General features: G+C 44.1%; 1 protein-coding gene across 2 annotated transcripts; it reads right to left on the bottom strand.

The window, feature by feature from the left end:
* Positions 1-684: 684 nt before the first annotated feature.
* On the bottom strand, positions 685-2,840 carry LOC126500039 (potassium voltage-gated channel subfamily S member 3-like). Of its 2 annotated transcripts, XM_050139651.1 has the most exons (2): positions 2,563-2,836; positions 696-2,342 (listed from the first exon to the last, which is right to left on the bottom strand). In XM_050139651.1, exon 2 carries the CDS (start codon positions 2,300-2,302, stop codon positions 1,097-1,099), a length of 1,206 nt encoding a protein of 401 aa, XP_049995608.1. In that variant the 5' UTR covers positions 2,303-2,342; positions 2,563-2,836; the 3' UTR covers positions 696-1,096. The 2 variants fall into 2 exon arrangements, with proteins under 2 accessions (XP_049995607.1, XP_049995608.1); XM_050139650.1 differs by having other exon boundaries at positions 685-2,840.
* Between the last annotated feature and the right edge of the window lie 16,419 nt (positions 2,841-19,259).

Below are 19,259 nucleotides of genomic sequence, written 5' to 3'. Positions count from 1 at the left end.
CTTTATATCTAGAAAACCTAACTAACATGACTACAAGTCTGACTACTATAAATGACTATCTATTAATCTGTATCTCTTAATTATACATTACATTTTCAAATGAGGTGCACAAAACAATATCTTAAACAAGAGCAGAAATACATATAACAAAATTGACCTTAAATTTGTATCAATAGATCAAGATCTGTACCAATGCAGAGTATTCATCTCTATGTCTTATCTCCCTTTAAATGTAAACAAACATTTATAAACAATATTTGGGAATTTGAGTGTTGCTCTCTCCAAACCGTTTGCTGCTTTTTGTTGGGTATTTTGTGGGGTCCATGGAGACCTTTTGGGTGGTCTTGATCCATTAAACCACATTAGTCTGGAAGCAATCCACAGGTTCTCATCCTCTGTGAAAACAAAAGCAGAACTTCTTTTCCAAAGCAACAAATCCTTAGACTCAAATTTTGAAGTCAAGATACCTTTAATATGTATATGTTGGTTTAGCTTAGCAGTCCCCAGAATCAAATACCTCTCTATACTTAGCTCATTCACAGTCAAAATATTCAAAGAAAACACAATAATATACATAATCCAGACTCTTTGTGTATATTCCATCTTTTTTTTTCTCCATACTGAATTAGAAGTTTATTGAGCTCCCAATTCCCATGTCTGGAACATGAACATGGATTTACATGCATTGTCTCATGTTGTAGATCTTACATGCATGTTGTCTTCAGTCAGCTGGGCCTCTGCTCTATCGTCAGTAATTTAGAGTTAGCTCAATGTGAGTGAATGGTAAGTACAGAATGTTGCATAAGCCGTAGCAATAAATCCTTCCCAATATCATTTACTCTTTTCCCCAAAAAAAACATATTACAACTCTCTCTTGTAAAAAATAAATTTCAGAACAAGGCATTTAATTGACCTCACTTGAGAAAAATAAAGATAATTTCTATCAGTTCAGAATTCAGCAATGAATGTCCAACTATGGCTAAAAGGTACACCCTGAGAATTAAATGATTTATTTGAACAAACCCATTAAGGTTTATAAAGCTGTGTTAACCTAATGTCAGGAAGGGACACAAGATATCGGTGCAAATGCCCCTGCTCACTTTGCGGTAGAGTTCTCCAGGGATGCGGTATTGTAAACATCCTCATTGTCTTCGATGCTAGAAGCGTCTGTGGAGTCAGGCTCGCTGACCACGATGCCAATGGAAGACAGACTGGTAATGAAGGCATGGACTTGCTGTGCATAAACGTCCCTGATGTTAAAGTAAGGTAGCTCGGGGCACTTTCCCGGTGGGTCCTCACTGCACTGGTCCACATCCATGTCCTTCTGCTTCTGGTAGTACTTGGAAAACTTGTTGAAGATGATGGTGATGGGAAGGGCCACCACCAAGATGCCGCAGATAATACACGTGCTTGCAATGATCTTCCCGGCTAAGGTGATCGGATGGGTGTCTCCATAGCCCACCGTGGTCATACTGATAGTAGCCCACAACCAGCAGATAGGGATGCTGGTGAGACTGGATGCGAGTTCACCCTTCTCCACAGAGTAGATGAGCACGGAGAAGATGGAGATACCCACCGAAAGGAAGAGAAGCAGTAGCCCCACCTCATGGTAACTGTGCCTCAGCGTGGCCCCAAGAGACCGAAGCCCTACCGAATGCCGGGCAAGCTTCAGAATTCGAAAAATCCTCATGAGTCGGAGGATTTGGACCACCTTGCCCATGTTCTCAATGTCCTCACTCTCTTCTTCCTTGGTGTCCACAGCCAACGTAGCATAGAAGGGAATAATGGACACGAAGTCGATGATGTTCAGAGGGTTTTTCCAGAACTTCTTTTGAGAAGGGGCAGCGACCAGCCGGATGGCCAGCTCACCAGTGAACCAGGCAATGCATGCAATCTCCACTCCCTCCAGCACAGGGTCATCCACTTCTCCATCCTCATTCTGGAATTCGGACATGCTGTGCACGCACATGGCCACGATAGACGCCAGCACCACACTTAAGGAGGAGATGGCGATTAGCTTGGCGGACAGGCAATAAGCTGGGTTTTCCATTCGAATCCAGATTTTCTTTCGGAGCTGGCCAAACCTCAGCTCGTCAAACTTCTCCAGCTCTTTCTCAAAGAGAGAGGATTCTTCGAAGGAGGAGTCCGTGCTCACATCGTTGCTTTTCTGGTCCCAGTCCTTGTCATGGCTTTCTTCCTTCCGCTCCTGGTACCGGCTGCTGCAGCAGAAGTCAATGAAGAGCTCGTTGATACCCCAGTACTCGATCTCCTGGCAGAAGGAGAACACGCACAGCTCCTCCATGACGTGCAGCTTCCCCGTGTAGTAAAAGTTCAAGACGTATCTGAACAGGGAGGGGTTCCGATCAAAATAGTACTCTTTGTCGGCCACGCTGTAGTCATCGCACAGCTCCAGGATGGCCTCCTCAGAATGGCAGGTCAGCAGCTTCCCCAGCCTCGTGTGAGGGAACCGCAGGAGGGTACTCTGGTCCACAGACTGTTTAAAGCCCCCCACGTTCAGGTTGACAAGTTCCTCGTCTTGTCCAGGGTGATGGAAAAACTCACCAAACACCATGATGGATAGAGGAGGCAGAGTGCTGGCCAGGAAGGGAGATGCCCAAGATCACATTGCACCCTCGTGGTGGTGATGTCACACACTCTGCCCTCATCCTGCACAGTGGAACGTCCATTGTCATCCGAGAACCTTCTCCCTTCTTCCCTTGCTGGGGTCTGGGGTGCGCACAGGCATTGAGCGGCTCCGAGAAGAGAAGCGTGTGGTCCTCCAGATGTACACGCCAAAGCGGATGCTGTGAAGTCAAGTCTACCTGCAGGAGTCTGGAGTCCTGGCGCGTCTGGCTGGCTGGGCTCTGCCACGCCACCTGCCCACGCTGCAGGGATCCGGCCTCTCCGCCGCCGCGGCGGCAGGAGAGCGGGTTAGCCCGCGCGGGTCGCTGAGTCCACCTGTATATTCCATCTTTACATGACTTGTTTTTCTTACTCTATTACTTTTTCTACAAGTTTAATATTTACTTTATTATCTTTACTCCTTTAATCTATGACTGTACTCTTTTATATTATAACTGTCTATACTCTTTTACCTCTCTATCTCAAGCCTACATACATTGACCTAACACTGTGACCCATTTAGAGGTCTTTTTCATCTGAATTTGTCTTTATTACATGTGTATCTGTAATTATTTTCTGACCAGGAGCACTTTTTTTTTTAAATGCTAAGCAGGTGTGGTTAGGGCCAACTCTATAGCCCTGCCTGTTGACTCTACCTAGTCCAACATGCCAGAGGCATGTTCATTGCCTCTGAGTGCCATGCACACCACCCCAGCTCCAGGGTTACAGCAGGTCTATGTCACCATTAAACAATTTGTAACACATTGCTCACAGACCCCATTTAAGTGCTCAGCCTCCTCAATGAGCCAGAGTTGTGCATGTAACTAGCACGAATCACCAGGAAGCCCTCCCCTAAAGAAGCCATGTAGCCTTCATTGCCAATGCTGAGTCTCTATTAAAGGAACCACTGCATCCCTGCTTGCCACCAGCAAATAGAGCCCATCTGGGAAGAAAAAAAAAATGGCTACCAAGAAGTTGGGCTAAACTCTTTATTTTTGTGTCTAGAATTTCTTTTCAAGCTCTCTCAGGTTTTATGTGGATGTAGTTGTCCACGTTGATGTCATTTTGTTGATGGAAGCTGCTTGTTCATTTCCTGGCCACCAAGACCTGAAATAATTACACAGAAACTATATTAATTACAGCACTGCTTGGCCAATCGTTTATGTTTATGTTTCTTATTTAGTAACTCTTAAATCTTAAATTAACCCATTTCTGTTATTTTATAATTTACCACGAGGTTCGTAATTTACAAGTAAGGTTCCAGAGCATCTGTCTCCTTTAGCAGCTACATGGAATCTCTCTGACTCTACTTTCTTTTCTCCTCTATCTCTGCTTGGAATTCCTGCCTTGTTCTATTCTGCCCTGCCATAGGCCCAAAGAAACTTCTTTATTAACCAATGGTAATAAAACATATTCACAGCATACAGAGGGGAATCTTACATCACTCCTCTTTATATATTAAATCAGATCTCTGAACCGATAGCCCACCAATTTCAACTAGCATAGCTAGACAGCTTACCTATTGAACTCAGGTCTCTACCTCCCAGTGCTTGGATTATAGACAACGGTCATATCAGCCTAGAATTTACATGGATTGAGGGATCTAAACTCCAGTACTGATACTTGGATGGAGAGTGCTTTATCCATTAAACCATCTCTCCCGCCCCTCCGCGTTTTTTTATATGGCATCCTCACAAAGTCTCATCTCACATACCCGAAGCCCTTCTCTTGCTACTCTGAATGTGTATCTTAATCTTGCTTTCTTTTGATCTCTTCCAAAGATCTCCCAGTTCACTTTTTGTCGGTCATCCTCAGTCTGCTACTTTACATTTCCAACGTTTTTATTTTCTATTATTTTATGTTTTAACCTCTGCTACTTCTTTTCCCCAAACTGGCTGATAGCTATTGGTTATTTTTAACTGCACTATTTAACCCTTCTTGACTCACACTTTATTTAGAGAACACAGCCAGTACTGTGGGGAAGTCTCTTGTTGCTCTGCTGACTCTGACTTGTGGTGGAATGGTTGCTTGTGTGTTCTGTAATTTGGGGGCTGTGATCTCATATTTGGCAGAGTTTTGGCTGCAGGAATCCCATACAATCTGGTTTTAAGGCATGTTCCTCCATAATTTCCTGGACCACAAGAAAAAAAATATAACAAGATCATTCTTATGAATTATCACAGCCACCTCCCCCTGAAGCCAGCTCAGCACTCTCTTCAGACATTTGGTTTCTCTTGCTTCGTTTTTAACCATTGGGTGGATTTTCATACACCATTTTACAGAGAGTTTTGTCTGGGACAAGAATCTTAGGTTAAATCTCTGGCTGCAGGAATTGCTAATACCTCTACCCCTTTTTCTTGTGGTTCTCAAGGAGAAGCCCTGTGCCTAACTGATTCTAGCAGCTCCTCCTAGGTTAGTAAGTACCCGCCCGACACACCTATTTCAGGGTCTCTACGTTTCAGTTCATAGACTTTTCCAATCCTTGGTTCCTAACATCTGTATTGGCCCTCAGAGTGATGCTCATTCTGGTTGGTTTCACACTTTCAGGTTGTTTGATTTTGGTTTTGGTTTGGGGGTAATTTCCACAAGTGGAAATCTCCATAGCCATTTCCTGTACCTTCTTTGAAGAATGAATTGCAGGTTGACTCTGGCTCACATATTTGGGCAACCAAACTTTTTAGTAATTGCCATTTGTTAAATATGCAAGAACATGTTTTGTATACAAAGATTGTGAGAAGGAGGAGAGGAAAGAAAGAGGAAGACAGTGGGAAGGAAGGAAGGAAGGAAGGAAGGAAGGAAGGAAGGAAGGAAGGAAGGAGGGAGGGAGGGAGGGAGGGAGGGAGGGAGGGAGGGAGGGAGGGAGAGAGGGAGGGAGGGAAGGAGGGAGGGACAGAGGGAGGGAGGGAAAGGAAGTGTTAGGCTATGCTAAACACTAGAATGGTTTTAATTTAATTTCTTGCTTCACTCTTCTTCAACCATGAGATGCATATGAGTGAGGTCCATAGCTGTCAAGTTCCTCTCAGAATTAACACATCCCAGGGAATTCTTCAGGCAGACTCCAGTATTAATTATCTTGAACTAGGGCTGGAAGTGTGGATCAATGTAGAGCACTTGTTTATATGTGAGGCTATGAGTTTGGTCACCAACACTGCAAAAAAAATCAAAATATAATCATAAAACTTGTGGGTATATTTTGTTAATAATCTATGCTAACAACTAGGAACCGGTTTAACTTTTTATTCCTAATGGTAATATATAACTCTAGATAGACTTAATTGGCCTTCCATTTAATAATTCATTTAGTGAAACATTAGAGGTGCAGATGAAATTTAACAAGAAAAAGGTAAAGACGTTAGATAAAATTAGGTTTTTGTAATAAAAAGCTGTGGATTTCTATTACTCAGATTGCTTCCAACACAAATCAGCTTGGCTCATTGAAAGATGAGAAACTTTGTCTAGCAGCTCCAAGCCTTCTTTGGATTATAGACAGCCCCCACGTTTTCTGTCCACCTTCCTCTGTTTCATGCTTGCTGCACTCTGTCTGGACAGCCACATCCTTGTCTCTGAAGTACATAGGGGTTATCATTACATCTTCCTTTCTTATATGTTAAATATATCAATAAAAAGCCAGGCTTACCACAGTATTAACATCTAAAATGTTTGCTTTAGGGACTGGAATTTTTACCATACAGAACCCACACAAAAGTAAGCTAAAGTTGATACATTGTGCCCTACCCCACCGTCCAAACTCTTAGCAACATGGAGAAAGGGAACTGGGGTTTCCAGCCTCTCCCCGGTCTCCACAGCTGGCTTTGGGCTAGAATCCAGGTAGATGCTTGATGACAATGATTCCCATGGTCATGATCATCATTATCATCAAAACCCCTGCTATCAATTGAGCACATGCTTCTGCAGGGCAGTTTGGAGTCCTGAGATAACCCCAGCAATATTGTCATTGTCATGATTATCCTCCTTTTTATACATGAGAACCCTAGAATACATAATTCAATCAAGGTCACACTGACCGTACATGGTGGCTTGCATCACACTTTCGTAAACTCATCTGTACAAGCAAAGGTTTGAAATCTTTTCTACTCAGCGGAGAAATTAGAAAAGTTTGTCACCCCTCTGGGTAGAGCAACGCTGTGGGAACACAACTTAAGCAGGGTTCCACCCACAGCCGCTTCCCCTGGATACGGAAGCAGAGGCTGCCGGGGAGTCTACAACCTGAACAATAGCATGGGTGAGCCCACACATCTCTGCTTTTGAACCTTATGACCTTCCCAGCTTCTGTGACTCCCAGAAATGATCATTTAAAACCCTCTCGGTTTGCCCCTCAAGTCCTTAGGAGTTCTCTCATTTTCTTCCAGCCACTTCTAAGCAATTTGAACTTTCCTCTGTGGAGCATTGGCATGGCTTGAGCTTTAGATTTGCAATGGTTGATTCTAGCCATTTGCCACCATCTGCTAACAAAGAGGGCCCACGGTGCATGGTGGAAGGAGAGAACCAGCTCCTGCGAGTTGTCCTCTGACCTCTTCAGACACACAGATACACACGATTAGGAAACACATGTGAAGACAAATGTTTTAAGTAGTGCCCACAGTGCTTTCTTCACTACGCAAGCCACGCCAGTGGCAGGATGGGGTAAAAGGGAGTACGGAGTACGGATGATGCGGCTTCGCCTTTGCTACCATAGGCGCATGGTTTTACAGCAGAGCTACAACCAAGTAAGCCGGGCCTCCCATGCCCACCCTGGAGAGGCGACTTGGCTGCCCAGCAGCAGCCCTGCACAAGGGCTCACTAGTGGAAACCCTGACAAATGGCAAAGCATCAGCAGCAATAGCAGGCGCTGGAGTAATCATTTATTTTTAATGCCATGCTGTCTTTAACAGTGCAATTTCCTCCGGGGTGTTTGCTTTGAGATCGCAAGATAATTACATCTCCGAAACCAGGCTAATTACAGTTAACAGCCTGAAAACCAAAGGAACCCTCCCCTCAAAGCGCCCCCCCATTCTTTTTTTCCACTAGACTACTACACAAATTCCAGTTAAGCCGTGGAGCATCACTCAGGAAACCCATTTGACGAGCACTAAGAGGTCCTTTCCCCGTTCCTCACAGCCGTGTGGAGGAGCAGGACCTGGTTAACCCAGCCTTGGTGATTCAAATAAATAATGATGTGATATGACAAGAATTCCCCACCAAAAAGGAAGCCTGTTTCTAGGGGAAATCTGGGAGCAGGAATGAGCAGGTGTCTGTGTGGCAGGGGTGAGGTCACCTGTGGTCTCCAGACACAGCTGAGAGGCGCTATGGAATAACCAACCAAACTGGGTCATGTATAGAACTAAGGACTGAAACCGATGTGAGAACTGACCCAGCCAGCTACCGTCAGTCCTTAATATTTAGAATCTAAACCGAGGTGTTATGGCTATGAGACCCTCAGAAATGACAGTGCCATGGCTTGGCCGGTCGCTCAGAAAATACTCCCTGTCCTTTCATAGACACTGAGCAGGGCTATACATGTAAATGTTCTGACATTTTTTTTTTGTCATCTTTCCAATCCTAAACTGTAATGTGCTCCCCAGACTGTTGTGGCATGGATATGATTTGTCCTCCAGGGATGCATTTGCTGAGGTTGGGCATACAGTGTGGCATGCTAAGGTCATAGAACACCTAAGAGAACAGGCCTAAAGGAAGGCAATTAGGTCAAGGGTGCCACTTTAGGAGGGATTGATGGAGGTCTTGAGGCATCGAGCTGTTTTAAGGGAGTCCTGACACCTCAGCTGAATCCTTCTTGCACACGTACCACTCACCTCTTTTACACATAATTCTGCCATGGTCATGCACAAAACTCTCATCAGAGCCAACTAGATGTCAGTGTCCTTCCCACAAGCCTATGAACGGAGCAAACCTCTTGGCTTGGTAAAGTACCTTAACCCCTGGAGTTTTGTGATTGCCAGCTGAAACACTAAAACTAAGCTCCACCGTGTCTTAGCTGAGATAAAGACTCTCTCCTGGGCTGTAGAGATTGAGCAGTCAGCTAAATGTTTGCTTTGCAACTGTGAGGAGCACAGTCCTGCATGGTGCATGATGGGGAGCTGAAGCTCACTGGCCAGTTAGCCTAGCCTTCTGGTGAGATCCAGGCCAGGGAGAGACCCTGTCTCAAAACAACAACTCCCGAGGACCACCACTCAAGGTTGTCCTTTGACCCCCCCACATACACGCAGACACACCTTATTACACACGCACTTTCACACACACAAATACACATCCACGAAGACTCTCTCCTCTGAATAGCACTTACTCCCAATACTCCCAACTTTTTAATAATATATTTCCTGATTTGCCCCCAGTTTCTGTTAGTTTTAAAATACGGATGTCAAACCCCACAACTGCCCTGGTTTACATGACATCTCATGCGAGTTTAGGACTACATTTTCTTTACTTTATCAATTTACTGTTTAATTTATATGTATGATTGTTTTGTCTACATGTATATCAGTATACCACTTGCATTCTTGGTACCCAAGGAGATGAGAAGAAGACATCAGGTCCTCTCAGACTGGAGTTACAGACAGTTGTGAGCTGCCATGTGAGTGCTGGGAATTGAACCCAGGTCCTCTGGAAGAGCAGCCAGTGCTCTTAACTACTGAGCCATCTCTCCAGCCCCAGAACTTGTATTTTCCTTGGTCTGCTTGTTAGGGATGGGGAACCAAATTAGGAGAGAGAAGAGGAAATCCACATTCTGAACTTAATGTGGAACCCATTCCTCTCCCTCTGATAACCGCAGAACTTTTCTACTGATGTTCGTTGCCAAATTCAAACCTCACTAAGCCCAGGCTTCTCTGTCAGGTGCCTATGAAGCAGTTTTCCGGCTGCGCAGATCTCACCAGAAGCCCAGCAGAGTGGTCTGCCCATCAGCCTCCTTGCTAATGGCTCCTCCCAGTCGCTGATCATGTAAAGTCCCCTAGCAAATCACAGTGACAACTCCTTGGCGACACCTCCTGAGCGCACTCATTCTTTTAACAAACATGTCCTGACTGCTGAGGGAGAGGAGGTTCCTGTTTACCTGGTCTTCCTCTCTTCTAGAGGAAGAAAAACTCCTCGTCTTGGCTGATGAGGACCCCCAGTGGGAGACACCCATGGCACTAGTGGGCAGGATGCCCTTATTTTAACACTGAGTCGGGACCCCTTGCCTTCCTGCCTCAGACCCAGATAACTCCTGGTGCTAGAGAGGTGAGCCAGTCACTCTTGCTAGTCATTCTCTGCTACTCCGAGAATGTCCTGGGAAATGGTCCTTCTTTATCTGCTCTTCATCTCCACATGGCCATCCCTGACCATTATGGTCCTAAGATTTGGGTTAGGAGTGATGGGGATGTGAGATTCTCTTTATCCTCCATTTTCCCAACCAGTTTTACCAGCCCTAAATCAGCATTGCCATCCAGCAGACTTTCAATTTCAACTTACCTGCTATAAATTTAGCTCCCCTGTAAAGATTTTGCGGAGGTAGGGAAGCGAGACAGGATATGATTTGACTATCGAGCCAAAAAAAAAAAAATCACAATAGCCAAAACCACTAGACAAACTCCCTTCTCCAAAACTCATTGTCCCTTGGGTCTGGTCCTTGACACAAGAAGATAAGAAGCCCCTTGGAGGGGCTCGTGAGCTAGAAAAACATTTTGACTACCTTGCAAGTTAAAATTCCATCCTCATTATCTTAAAGAAACTGTGTCTGCCGTGAAAGAACATTTGAAATGAATTCTGGGATGTTTAAAAGGGATTTCATCACAGAGCTTTGTAATGAGGAGGTCAGGGCGACTAAGTAACAAGTTATAGGGAGACTGTTGTTTTTTCAGATGGGCCTCAGGAAAGAATGATTGACTTAAGAAGGGGAGACATTAGCTGGGACTATAAAGGAGGTGATTCTCCTACAAGCTGCAGCATCCACACACAGTTCTGGCCAAGGTGAAACCCCCCACTGTGGGTTGACTGGTTTGTCTGTAAAAGTGCCAAGAGACTGCCCACAGCCAGGAGTCTCTTCCCCCACCACACACACACACACCCCTCAGATAGGAGAGAGGCGTTTGTTAGCATCCATTATGGTCTCAAAGGCCAAGTTTCTACTTGAAGCTGCGAAGGTGAACACCGTGCTGGACAGTTAAAGCCGCTTTCGTCGTGAGAGTCTCCATGTCTCAGGCCTCATTCTCTTGAACAAGTTTAGGGCAGGGAAAGGGCAGGTTTGCTGTGTAACAAGAATACTGTTTCTGAATCGTCCTCATAAAGTTGGGTCAGCAGTCAACCACAGTTAGCCTGTACTTCCGTGAGCAGAAAAAATCCCATTACCGGGGTCTCTGCTGGTCACATAAAATGGGCAGGCCACAGTGGGAGGCTCAGGCTGAGAAGTTCCACGGCGACCTCACAAGGTCACACTGAGAGAGGAAGGAAGCACCGAGTGAAACGCTGAGGCCGAATCTGGGTAGGATTAAATTTTAGTTGGTAGCAATGATGAGAAAGGGAGTGAATGCTTTGTGTAGAATTTTAAATACTTTCGAAATACTGTATTTGAAATTGGATTTCTGTTCATCCTCTAAATTAGACAATTTTAAACATGTTAACATATTTCAAATATGTTAAATATTTTTAAATATTTTAGACAATATCTAAACAATTTTAAATACAAAGCTGTGTTTCAGATGTGCCTCCCTCAGTCTGTGTGACTTACATCATATAACTCAATGAAAGCTTATCTAATAGTAGTTCATTTAAGCTGCAGGGAAAAAATGCAATAGAAAAGTATAAAAGGCCTACACCCATTAAGCTCCGATGGGCTGGCAGATGATGTGCCTTCTAGGAGTGGTCCAGGAACAATTTTAGGTGAGGAATAACCTTCCCTAATCACCTTTTCCCCCACAAATCGTCTTGAGTTCAGCTATAATCCCCTAAAGAGACACTCAAGGCACGCACATGGTGCCGCGTGACTGCGGTGTGCTGCAGCTGACTGCGTGCGGTGTGGTGCCGCTCCGCCCGCATCAGGTTTTGGCCTCTGTGCTGTCACTGGTGATTTTCTGTTTATAAATCCATTAGCTCAAAAATCCTGTTTTTCTGTAATTGGACCTCAGATGCACGGAACCGACTGCATCATAGGCCTTGATAGATGGCACTCCTGTCGCTGGTCAGTGCCTGGCTGCTTTTATTTAGTTATTTTTAATAAGTTATTAAGAATTCATGAGTGCATAATCCGAAAGCCAAAAGGACCTCCAGCCGGCCATATGTTTCCGTCCGTCCCACTCCACCTGCCTCCTTTCCCCATTCCACACAAGCATCCTTTAGAACCTCAGTGTGATTCCCTCACTTTCCTCTGCATATAGCTTCACGTATTAAATATTAATATGTACACACATGTTCTACATTGGCATTTTAACTACATTTTGGCATCGCGCTTAAAGTAACACTTAGAGAAGTACTTTATTATAAGCGTGCTATTGTCTAGACTTCTCCGTGTTGCTGGGACTTGCCTTGATTTGCTTTGCTGGGGTTCCTGTGACAGTCTGTAGAATGACCACGCTGTCATCCATTCTCCGTGTCCTCGCGCTAGCTAGGCACTGCAGGTTGCTTATAGGTTTCTGCTATAGCGAACATGCTGCTGGGTTATTGCTGTATGTGTTTCCATACATGCCCGGACTTTCTCTCGGGTGTGTACTAGGAAATAAATTGCTGGTTGGGGAAAGCATGAATCATCTGCTCCTGAACACAGCTGCAGCAGACTCAACATCAGATAATGTCACACTTTCCCAAGATTATTAGATTCCTAGTTGGCATTGTCAGACACTTGCATTTTTACCTAACTAAAAAAATACATTAAACAACTCTCACTGCAGTTCTGATTTTCCTTTTCCTGGTCACCAATGCTGTTGAACATCCCTTTACATGTACATTGGCTATACAGTAAAGTTTTTTTTTTTTTGCCTGCGTGTTCCTTCCCCTTTTCTACTGGGTTATGTGTGTGTTCTTATTAACTTAGAGGAGTTCTTTACGTATTTTAATGTTAATCCTTCCTAGTTCTGCATATTCTGAATACCTTTCCGAGTTTAAACTTGCTCTCATTGTTTTAATATCATCAGATGGTCAATCAATTCTGAGTTGCTACTGAGGGAGGCAATGCCCCAACTTCACTTACTCTATGTAGATAATGGGTAAGCATTTTTTTGGTGACTTTCTTCCTTACTGATCTGTCGTCACTGATAAAGCATGCAGTTCTCTGTTCCTTTCATCTTTTTGCCTATCCCTGCCTCAACCCATCATTTCTTTTGCTCCTATTTTTCAGAACTAGTCTAACTACTTCTGGTTCTTTTCACCTCTTCCTAAAAAGTTTGAAATCATCGTAGACAGCACCAGTTTCCAAGTGTCTTGCATCTATAGGTGAAATCAAAATCTGGGGGCTTTCTAAGATTTTTTTTTTAGTTCCTTGAGAAGTTCGTATGCGTTTGCAATGAAATATGATCGTATAAATCCTCCACTTATCCCTTCCAGCTCTCCCATATCCTCCCAACAGTTTCCCCATGGCTTATTTTGGCTTTTAGAAGCCACGAAGTCCCACTGGTGCCGTCCATATGTGCACAGGTGTGGGACCACCCACTGGAGCATGAGAAACCTGCTAGGGGCCACAGCCTCAAAGACTGATTCTTCCTTCCCCAGAAGCCTCTATTAATCACAAATTTCCTCTAAAGAGATCGCTCCTTGGGTTGCTCCAGATGTATTACATTTGATCATTAGAATTTTACACACCTGCTTTCTCTTTAGTTTGCTTTATAGTTACATGGAGAAATGCAAGTGACATTGTTCTTGTGCCAAGCCACCATACTGAAGTCTCTTATTGCTTGTAATAATTTGTAGATAATTTGAATTTTCAGCATAAATTATCGCTAACTGCAAACAATGGCTGCTTTTATTGCCTCCTTTCCCACTCTCCTGCCTCTGATAGCCTCTTCTTGCCTTATTGAGCTGTCCGGAGCTGTCCATGTATGCCACAGAGGAATAGCAACAGAGAGCATGTGTCCTTCTTCTCCGATCTCTTCCTGCTCCAGCACACATCCTAGGTGGTCTCTTCATTTCTGTGACTTACTCCAGACACTGCCTGAACTTATCCTGACACCTGTCTGCTGTCGCCTGGATCTATTGATCTTAACCCTTAACACTTTAAACCACCTGTCCTCTCGTCGTCTAGTCTCATCTCTCACCTGACGCCTTCCCTCCTTAATTTTATAACTACCACCATGCGTATGATCCAAAGGGGAGAAAGGGAATCTTTTTGACCCTGTCTCTCCTACTGAATGCCTTTTCCACCAGGCGTATTGTTTCTGCTCCATTAATTTTTATTCAACCTCCTTTCCAGCCATCCACTCACCCCCTCAGGTCTCATCTACCTTATTAACTATCGTGTGTTCCTAAGCTATTAACGACATCCAATCTTGCCTGCTACGTTCTCTTCCATACCCAGCCAGAACACTCTCCCTAAACCTCAAACCTGTCATACTGAACCAATGTTAAAATTTCCTGAAGGTTCCCCAAGAATGAAAGGGAAATCACGAGTCCATTTCACAAGGGCAAACATCTACAGCTAGGCGTCTTGGCACGGTCCCCGTGGCCCTTCAGCTCTGTCTCCTGTTCTCCCTGCTCCAACTCCATCCTCTGGTCACCTTGGGCCCTGTGAAGCTCGTATTCTCTCTTTGGAAGGCTTTTCTGTGTGCCGTCACTCCTCTTCTGTGACACTTTCCTGTCCACTGCCTTTCTTCCTGGGTAGACAGGCCTGCTCATCCTTCAGCACTCGGCCCCCAGGCTGCCTTCTCCAGGAAGATTTCACCGTGCAGTGTTTAGTCTTTCCTGTTTTCTCCCACTCCTTGAGAACAACGAGAGCCTTCATTCTGCTCCTGTGTGTAGCCCTAGAGGCCAGAGGGGGACATGACACAAAGTCAGAGCAGGGTGAATGCTTTAGAAATCTGTAGCAAATTTGTCGTGACAGTCACCACGATTTCTGATCTCCATTTGTTGAAAATTATGTTCTTCTGGATTAAAGAGATGGCTCTGTAGTTGGCACTGGCTGTTCTTTCAGAGGCTGGAGTTCAAGTCCCAGCACCCACTTGGCACCTCATGGCTCTAACTCCAGTCCCAGGGAATCCAGTGCCCTCTTCTGGCCTCCTCAGGCACTCGGCACACAAACATGCAAGCAAAGCAAACACAAAGTAAAGTCAAATAAAATTCTGCTTTACAAAGTTCTTCTTCATGCCTCCCTAATCCGTCCCTCACAGTACTTAGTTCTCGGCCTGTTGTCTTATCCACCAGCTGCCTGAAGGCTGGAGTCATCTTCATCCACCTGGGAACTCTGAGCACTGTATAACCAGAGCATAACCCAGCATTGATGCCAGCCAGATACCCAGGGTAACAGAAGGGAATTCCCTCCTGGAACCACAACCGGCAGAGAGCATGCTTTGGATTCTTTTGTGAACAGTTAGTGTTCAACACAGTCAAGGCTTCTGCCAGCTTCTCCACCTGCGCATTCTCCAGCCCCCTCCTCTGCAGTGAAGCTTCAGTGTTACACCAGAAGCTTCCTAACAATGTCGTTCCTCTTACAGAAGTCACCACTGGCAAGCCCTCTCCATCTTTCCATTCTGTGTGCTGCCTTGTCTATGACGGGGGCATTTTTTTTTTTTTAAAGCGAGAAGCCTCGCTATGGCATGGAGTCTAGATTTTCCTCTATTGAATATCACCGCACTCCTCCACAGCTGTTTGGAGTATCACACTCTGTCATTTAAATATTAATACTATGGAAACAGAAGAGGAGAAAGTCTTTCATCGGTTATGAAATGTTGAAGGAAATTGAGACTAACAAATGGTGACAAGCTCTAGAGAGGGAATAAAAGCGGAATCGCCCCGGACTATTTTATTTTCAGAAGTTGTTTGAGCAGTGAGTGTGTCTTGTGGAAGGCCCCATGACTGTGATCGCTCTAAAGACCTGACTTCTACAGACAGATCTGAAGGGATAACTCAAACCTTGGCTTTCCCCTCAGAGCACTTGCACTCCACATGTGCACATGCAGGGGAAACTTTGAAGGCGAGAAGCTGGGAAGTGTCTACAAATTAGGTCTTCTTGATCAAATCTCAACTAACCACTGTCTGGAGGGAAAGCAAGTTAGAGGCCTAAAAATAATCTTTAATGGAGTACTGGGAATTGAATCCAGGGACTCGTGCATGCCTGCTAGCCCTGAGCTACATCCTCTAGACCTACATTTACTTAATTTTAAGATTTTTTTCTTGAGAATTTCATACATACATGCTGCATTTAAGCCATTTCTTCCCATCCTCCACCCGCCCCAACCCCTTTCACGCCCCCTCCCCAGTCCTTTTCAAATTCGTGACATCGTCTTTAAATATAATTGTCATTGTTAGGGTTACTATAGCTGTGACAAAGCAACCTGGGGAGTAAGGGATGTATTCAGCTTACACTTCCATATCCCTGCCCCTCAGCAAAGGAAGTCAGGACAGGAACTCAAGCCAGGCCAGAATCTGGAAGCAGGTGCTGGTGCAGAGGCCGTGGAGGGGTGTTGCTTACTGGCTTACACCTCATGGCTTACTCAGCCTGCTTTCTTATAGAACCCAGGGCCGCCAGACCAGGAATAGCACCACTCATAACATTCTGGGCCCTCCCTCACTGATCACTAAGAAAATGCCTACAGCCAGATAAGATGGAGGCATCTCGTCAGCTGAAGTTGCCCTCCTTTCAGAGAACTCTAGCTTGTATCATGTTGACAGCAAAATAACCAGCACGATAATATATTTATTGATTTTATTTGGGCTCTTAATTGCCAATAATAATTAATTACCTGTAGTTCTTCTTCTAGGACTAGGAATTTCTGAGATTCCCCCCCCCATCCATATTGGAATGTCTACTGGCATCACTGTGCAGTTCATATTTAGGTGACTGTATTTTTGCGATTTCATGTATGCAGTGTCCCTGTCATACACAGAAGATGTCATCTCACAGCAGATATCCCGGTCCTCTGGCTTATGATCTTCCTGCCCCCTCTTCCATGGCGCCCCCTGAGGGTTAGGTGTAAGGGTTGGGCACCCCACACTCAGTTGTCCTTTGCATATTGACCAGTTGTTGATTTCTGCAATGGTCTCTGTCTGCTGCAGAAAAGGGGTTTCTTTGATGAGACATGAGAGCTGCATTTACGTGTGAACACAAGGGTAGGTGTTTAGAATGCAGCTAGAAACTACGGTGACTTGTGAAACTGAAAACCTTAGCTTTTTACATAATAAAATTGTGTAAGTTTTTCATTTTTTCAGGGAGGCAAATGACACCGGCATGCCCCAGGTCATAGCTGGACTTGGCTTAGTTAACCTCAGAGGGAGGGGTCCCTGTATGTCCTGTCTAGGATTCTCACAACTTCCCCTCTGCTAAGACGTCAGTGGAAACAGAAGACAATGTACCACACACACACACAGAGCTCCCTGGACCAGCAGTATCGGCACCACCTGGGAACTTGTGAGAATGGGGGTTCTCAAGGTCCAGACCCAGTCTATGCACTCAGAAACTGGAGGTGACACTCGGTAGCTCCTGTGCAGTTTTCCAGAAAATTCTAATGCATCTTCAGGTTCAAAAATCATTGACTCTCAATCTTGGCTTCACAATTGTATCACCTGGAGAAATCTTTTAAAAAACTAAAGCCAGGGTTCCATGCTCCAAGATTCTGACTGAACCGGCATGGGTGAGACCACTGTGCTGATATGTGCTCAAAGTTTCCAGATGACTATGAGCACAGTTGGGTTAAGTGTTTGATCCAGGCTGTGGTTTCTATTTCATTTCCTTTCATCCCCCCTTTCATAATTAGTATATACTTTTTGTAAAAACTGATACATGTATCATGGTATTTTATCATTTTTTTCCTATATGCCCTTATTTCTTGTCTTCCTTCCTCTATCCACTCTGAAATAGATACCCTCTACTTTGATGGTCCTTTACAAAAAAAATCTAGATTATACATATAAGAGAAAATATGCAATATTTTTCTTTCTGAGTCTGACTTATGGCTTGACATGATTTTGTTCTTTATGGCTTAATAATACCCATAACATTTTTTATATATAATGTATTTTCTTTAACTACTCCTCTGTTGATTGAAATCCAGGCTGATTCCTCAAGGTGGTTACTGTGAAGGTACACGTGGCTATGTCATTATGTCTGTGATAAACTGATTTGGATGCCTTCAGTTATATGCCCAGGAATGGTAGAGTATGTTGACAGAAGTTTCTGTCCCGCCCAGTCCCACAGCTGTTCAGTCCCAAAGAAACACACAGAGGTCTACATTAATTATAATCTGGTTGGCCTATTAGTTCACGCTTCTTATTAACTCTTATATCTTACCTCTTAACCCACAATTCTTGTCTGTTAGCCCATGGCTTGGGACCTTTTATCAGTGCACATTCTCATCTTGCATCCTCTGCATCTAGGTGATGACATAGGAGCTAGCTAACAATACACTTAAGTGATTGGCCAACTAGTGACTTAAATAATATAGTTTCTGTGTGATTATTTTGGGTCTAAGTAGCCAGGAACAAACAAGCCGCCGCCAACAACAAATTGGCACGCCAATGTGGTCAACTATATTCACGTAAAACCTGAGAAAGCTTAAAAGGGAATTCTAAACACAAAAGGACAGAGTTAAACATGACTTTTTGGTAGCAGCATTTTCTCTGGTGGTTCTGTTTGCTAGAAGCAAGGAAAGGCATGGTTCTTTTAAGAGAAGACTTCCTGACTCAGCCATAGCAACAAAAAACTGCATGGCTCCTTTAAGAAGTCTTTCTTGTTTGCCAGCAGGAATGGCTCTGACTCTTTCAGGAGATCCAGCTACAGAACATTTAAATGGGGTCTATGAGGAGAGTGCAACAACTTGCTTAATGGCAACATAGACCTGCTGTGTACCTAAAACTGGGGCAATGTGCATGGCACTCAGAGGCAGTCCACCATGTTGGACTGTGCAGAGCAAACAGGCAGGGCCATGTTGGCCCTAGCCACACACACTTAGCATTAAAAAAAAGGGTGCTTCTGGTCAGAAAATAATTACAGATACACAGTAAAGACAAATTCAGATTTTAAAAAAGACCTCTAAATGGATCACAGTGTTGGATAAATGTACATAGGCTTGGGAGAGAGAAGAGAAAAAGTATAAAGAAATATAAAAAGAAGAAAATCATTTAATAAAACAAAGTCTTTAAAGATACAGAGTACAGACTGTCATAGGTTAAAAGAAGTAAAGAAAAAATAAGCCACATAAAAAATAGAATAAAAACAGAGTCTAGATTATGTATATTGTGTTTTCTTTGAATGTTTTGGCTGCAGAGAGACATTTGATACTGGGGACTGCTATGCTAAACCAACATATATGTTTAAAGGTTTTTTACTTCAAAATTTGAGTCTAAGGATATGTTGCTATGGAAAAGACGTTCTACTTTTGTTTCCACAGAAGATGAGAACCTATGGAATCCTTCCAGACTAATGTGGTTTGATTAATCAACCCCCCCCAAAGTCATCATAAACACCCCCAAAAATACGTCACCCAACAAAAAACAGAAAACAGTTTGGA

Source organism: Alexandromys fortis, unplaced genomic scaffold, assembly GCF_014885135.2.
Source record: "Alexandromys fortis isolate MF-2015 unplaced genomic scaffold, M_Fortis_MF-2015_v1.1 scaffold_36, whole genome shotgun sequence".
Taxonomy (NCBI): Eukaryota; Metazoa; Chordata; class Mammalia; order Rodentia; family Cricetidae; genus Alexandromys; species Alexandromys fortis.
The sequence above is the reverse complement of the archived record's forward strand: the minus strand, read 5'-3'. Positions and strand labels throughout refer to the sequence as shown.

What these genes read in the sequence shown, in the direction of transcription:
- LOC126500039 (XM_050139650.1), bottom strand. Translation starts at nt 2,572, where the DNA reads ATGGTGTTTGGTGAGTTTTTCCATCACCCTGGACAAGACGAGGAACTT.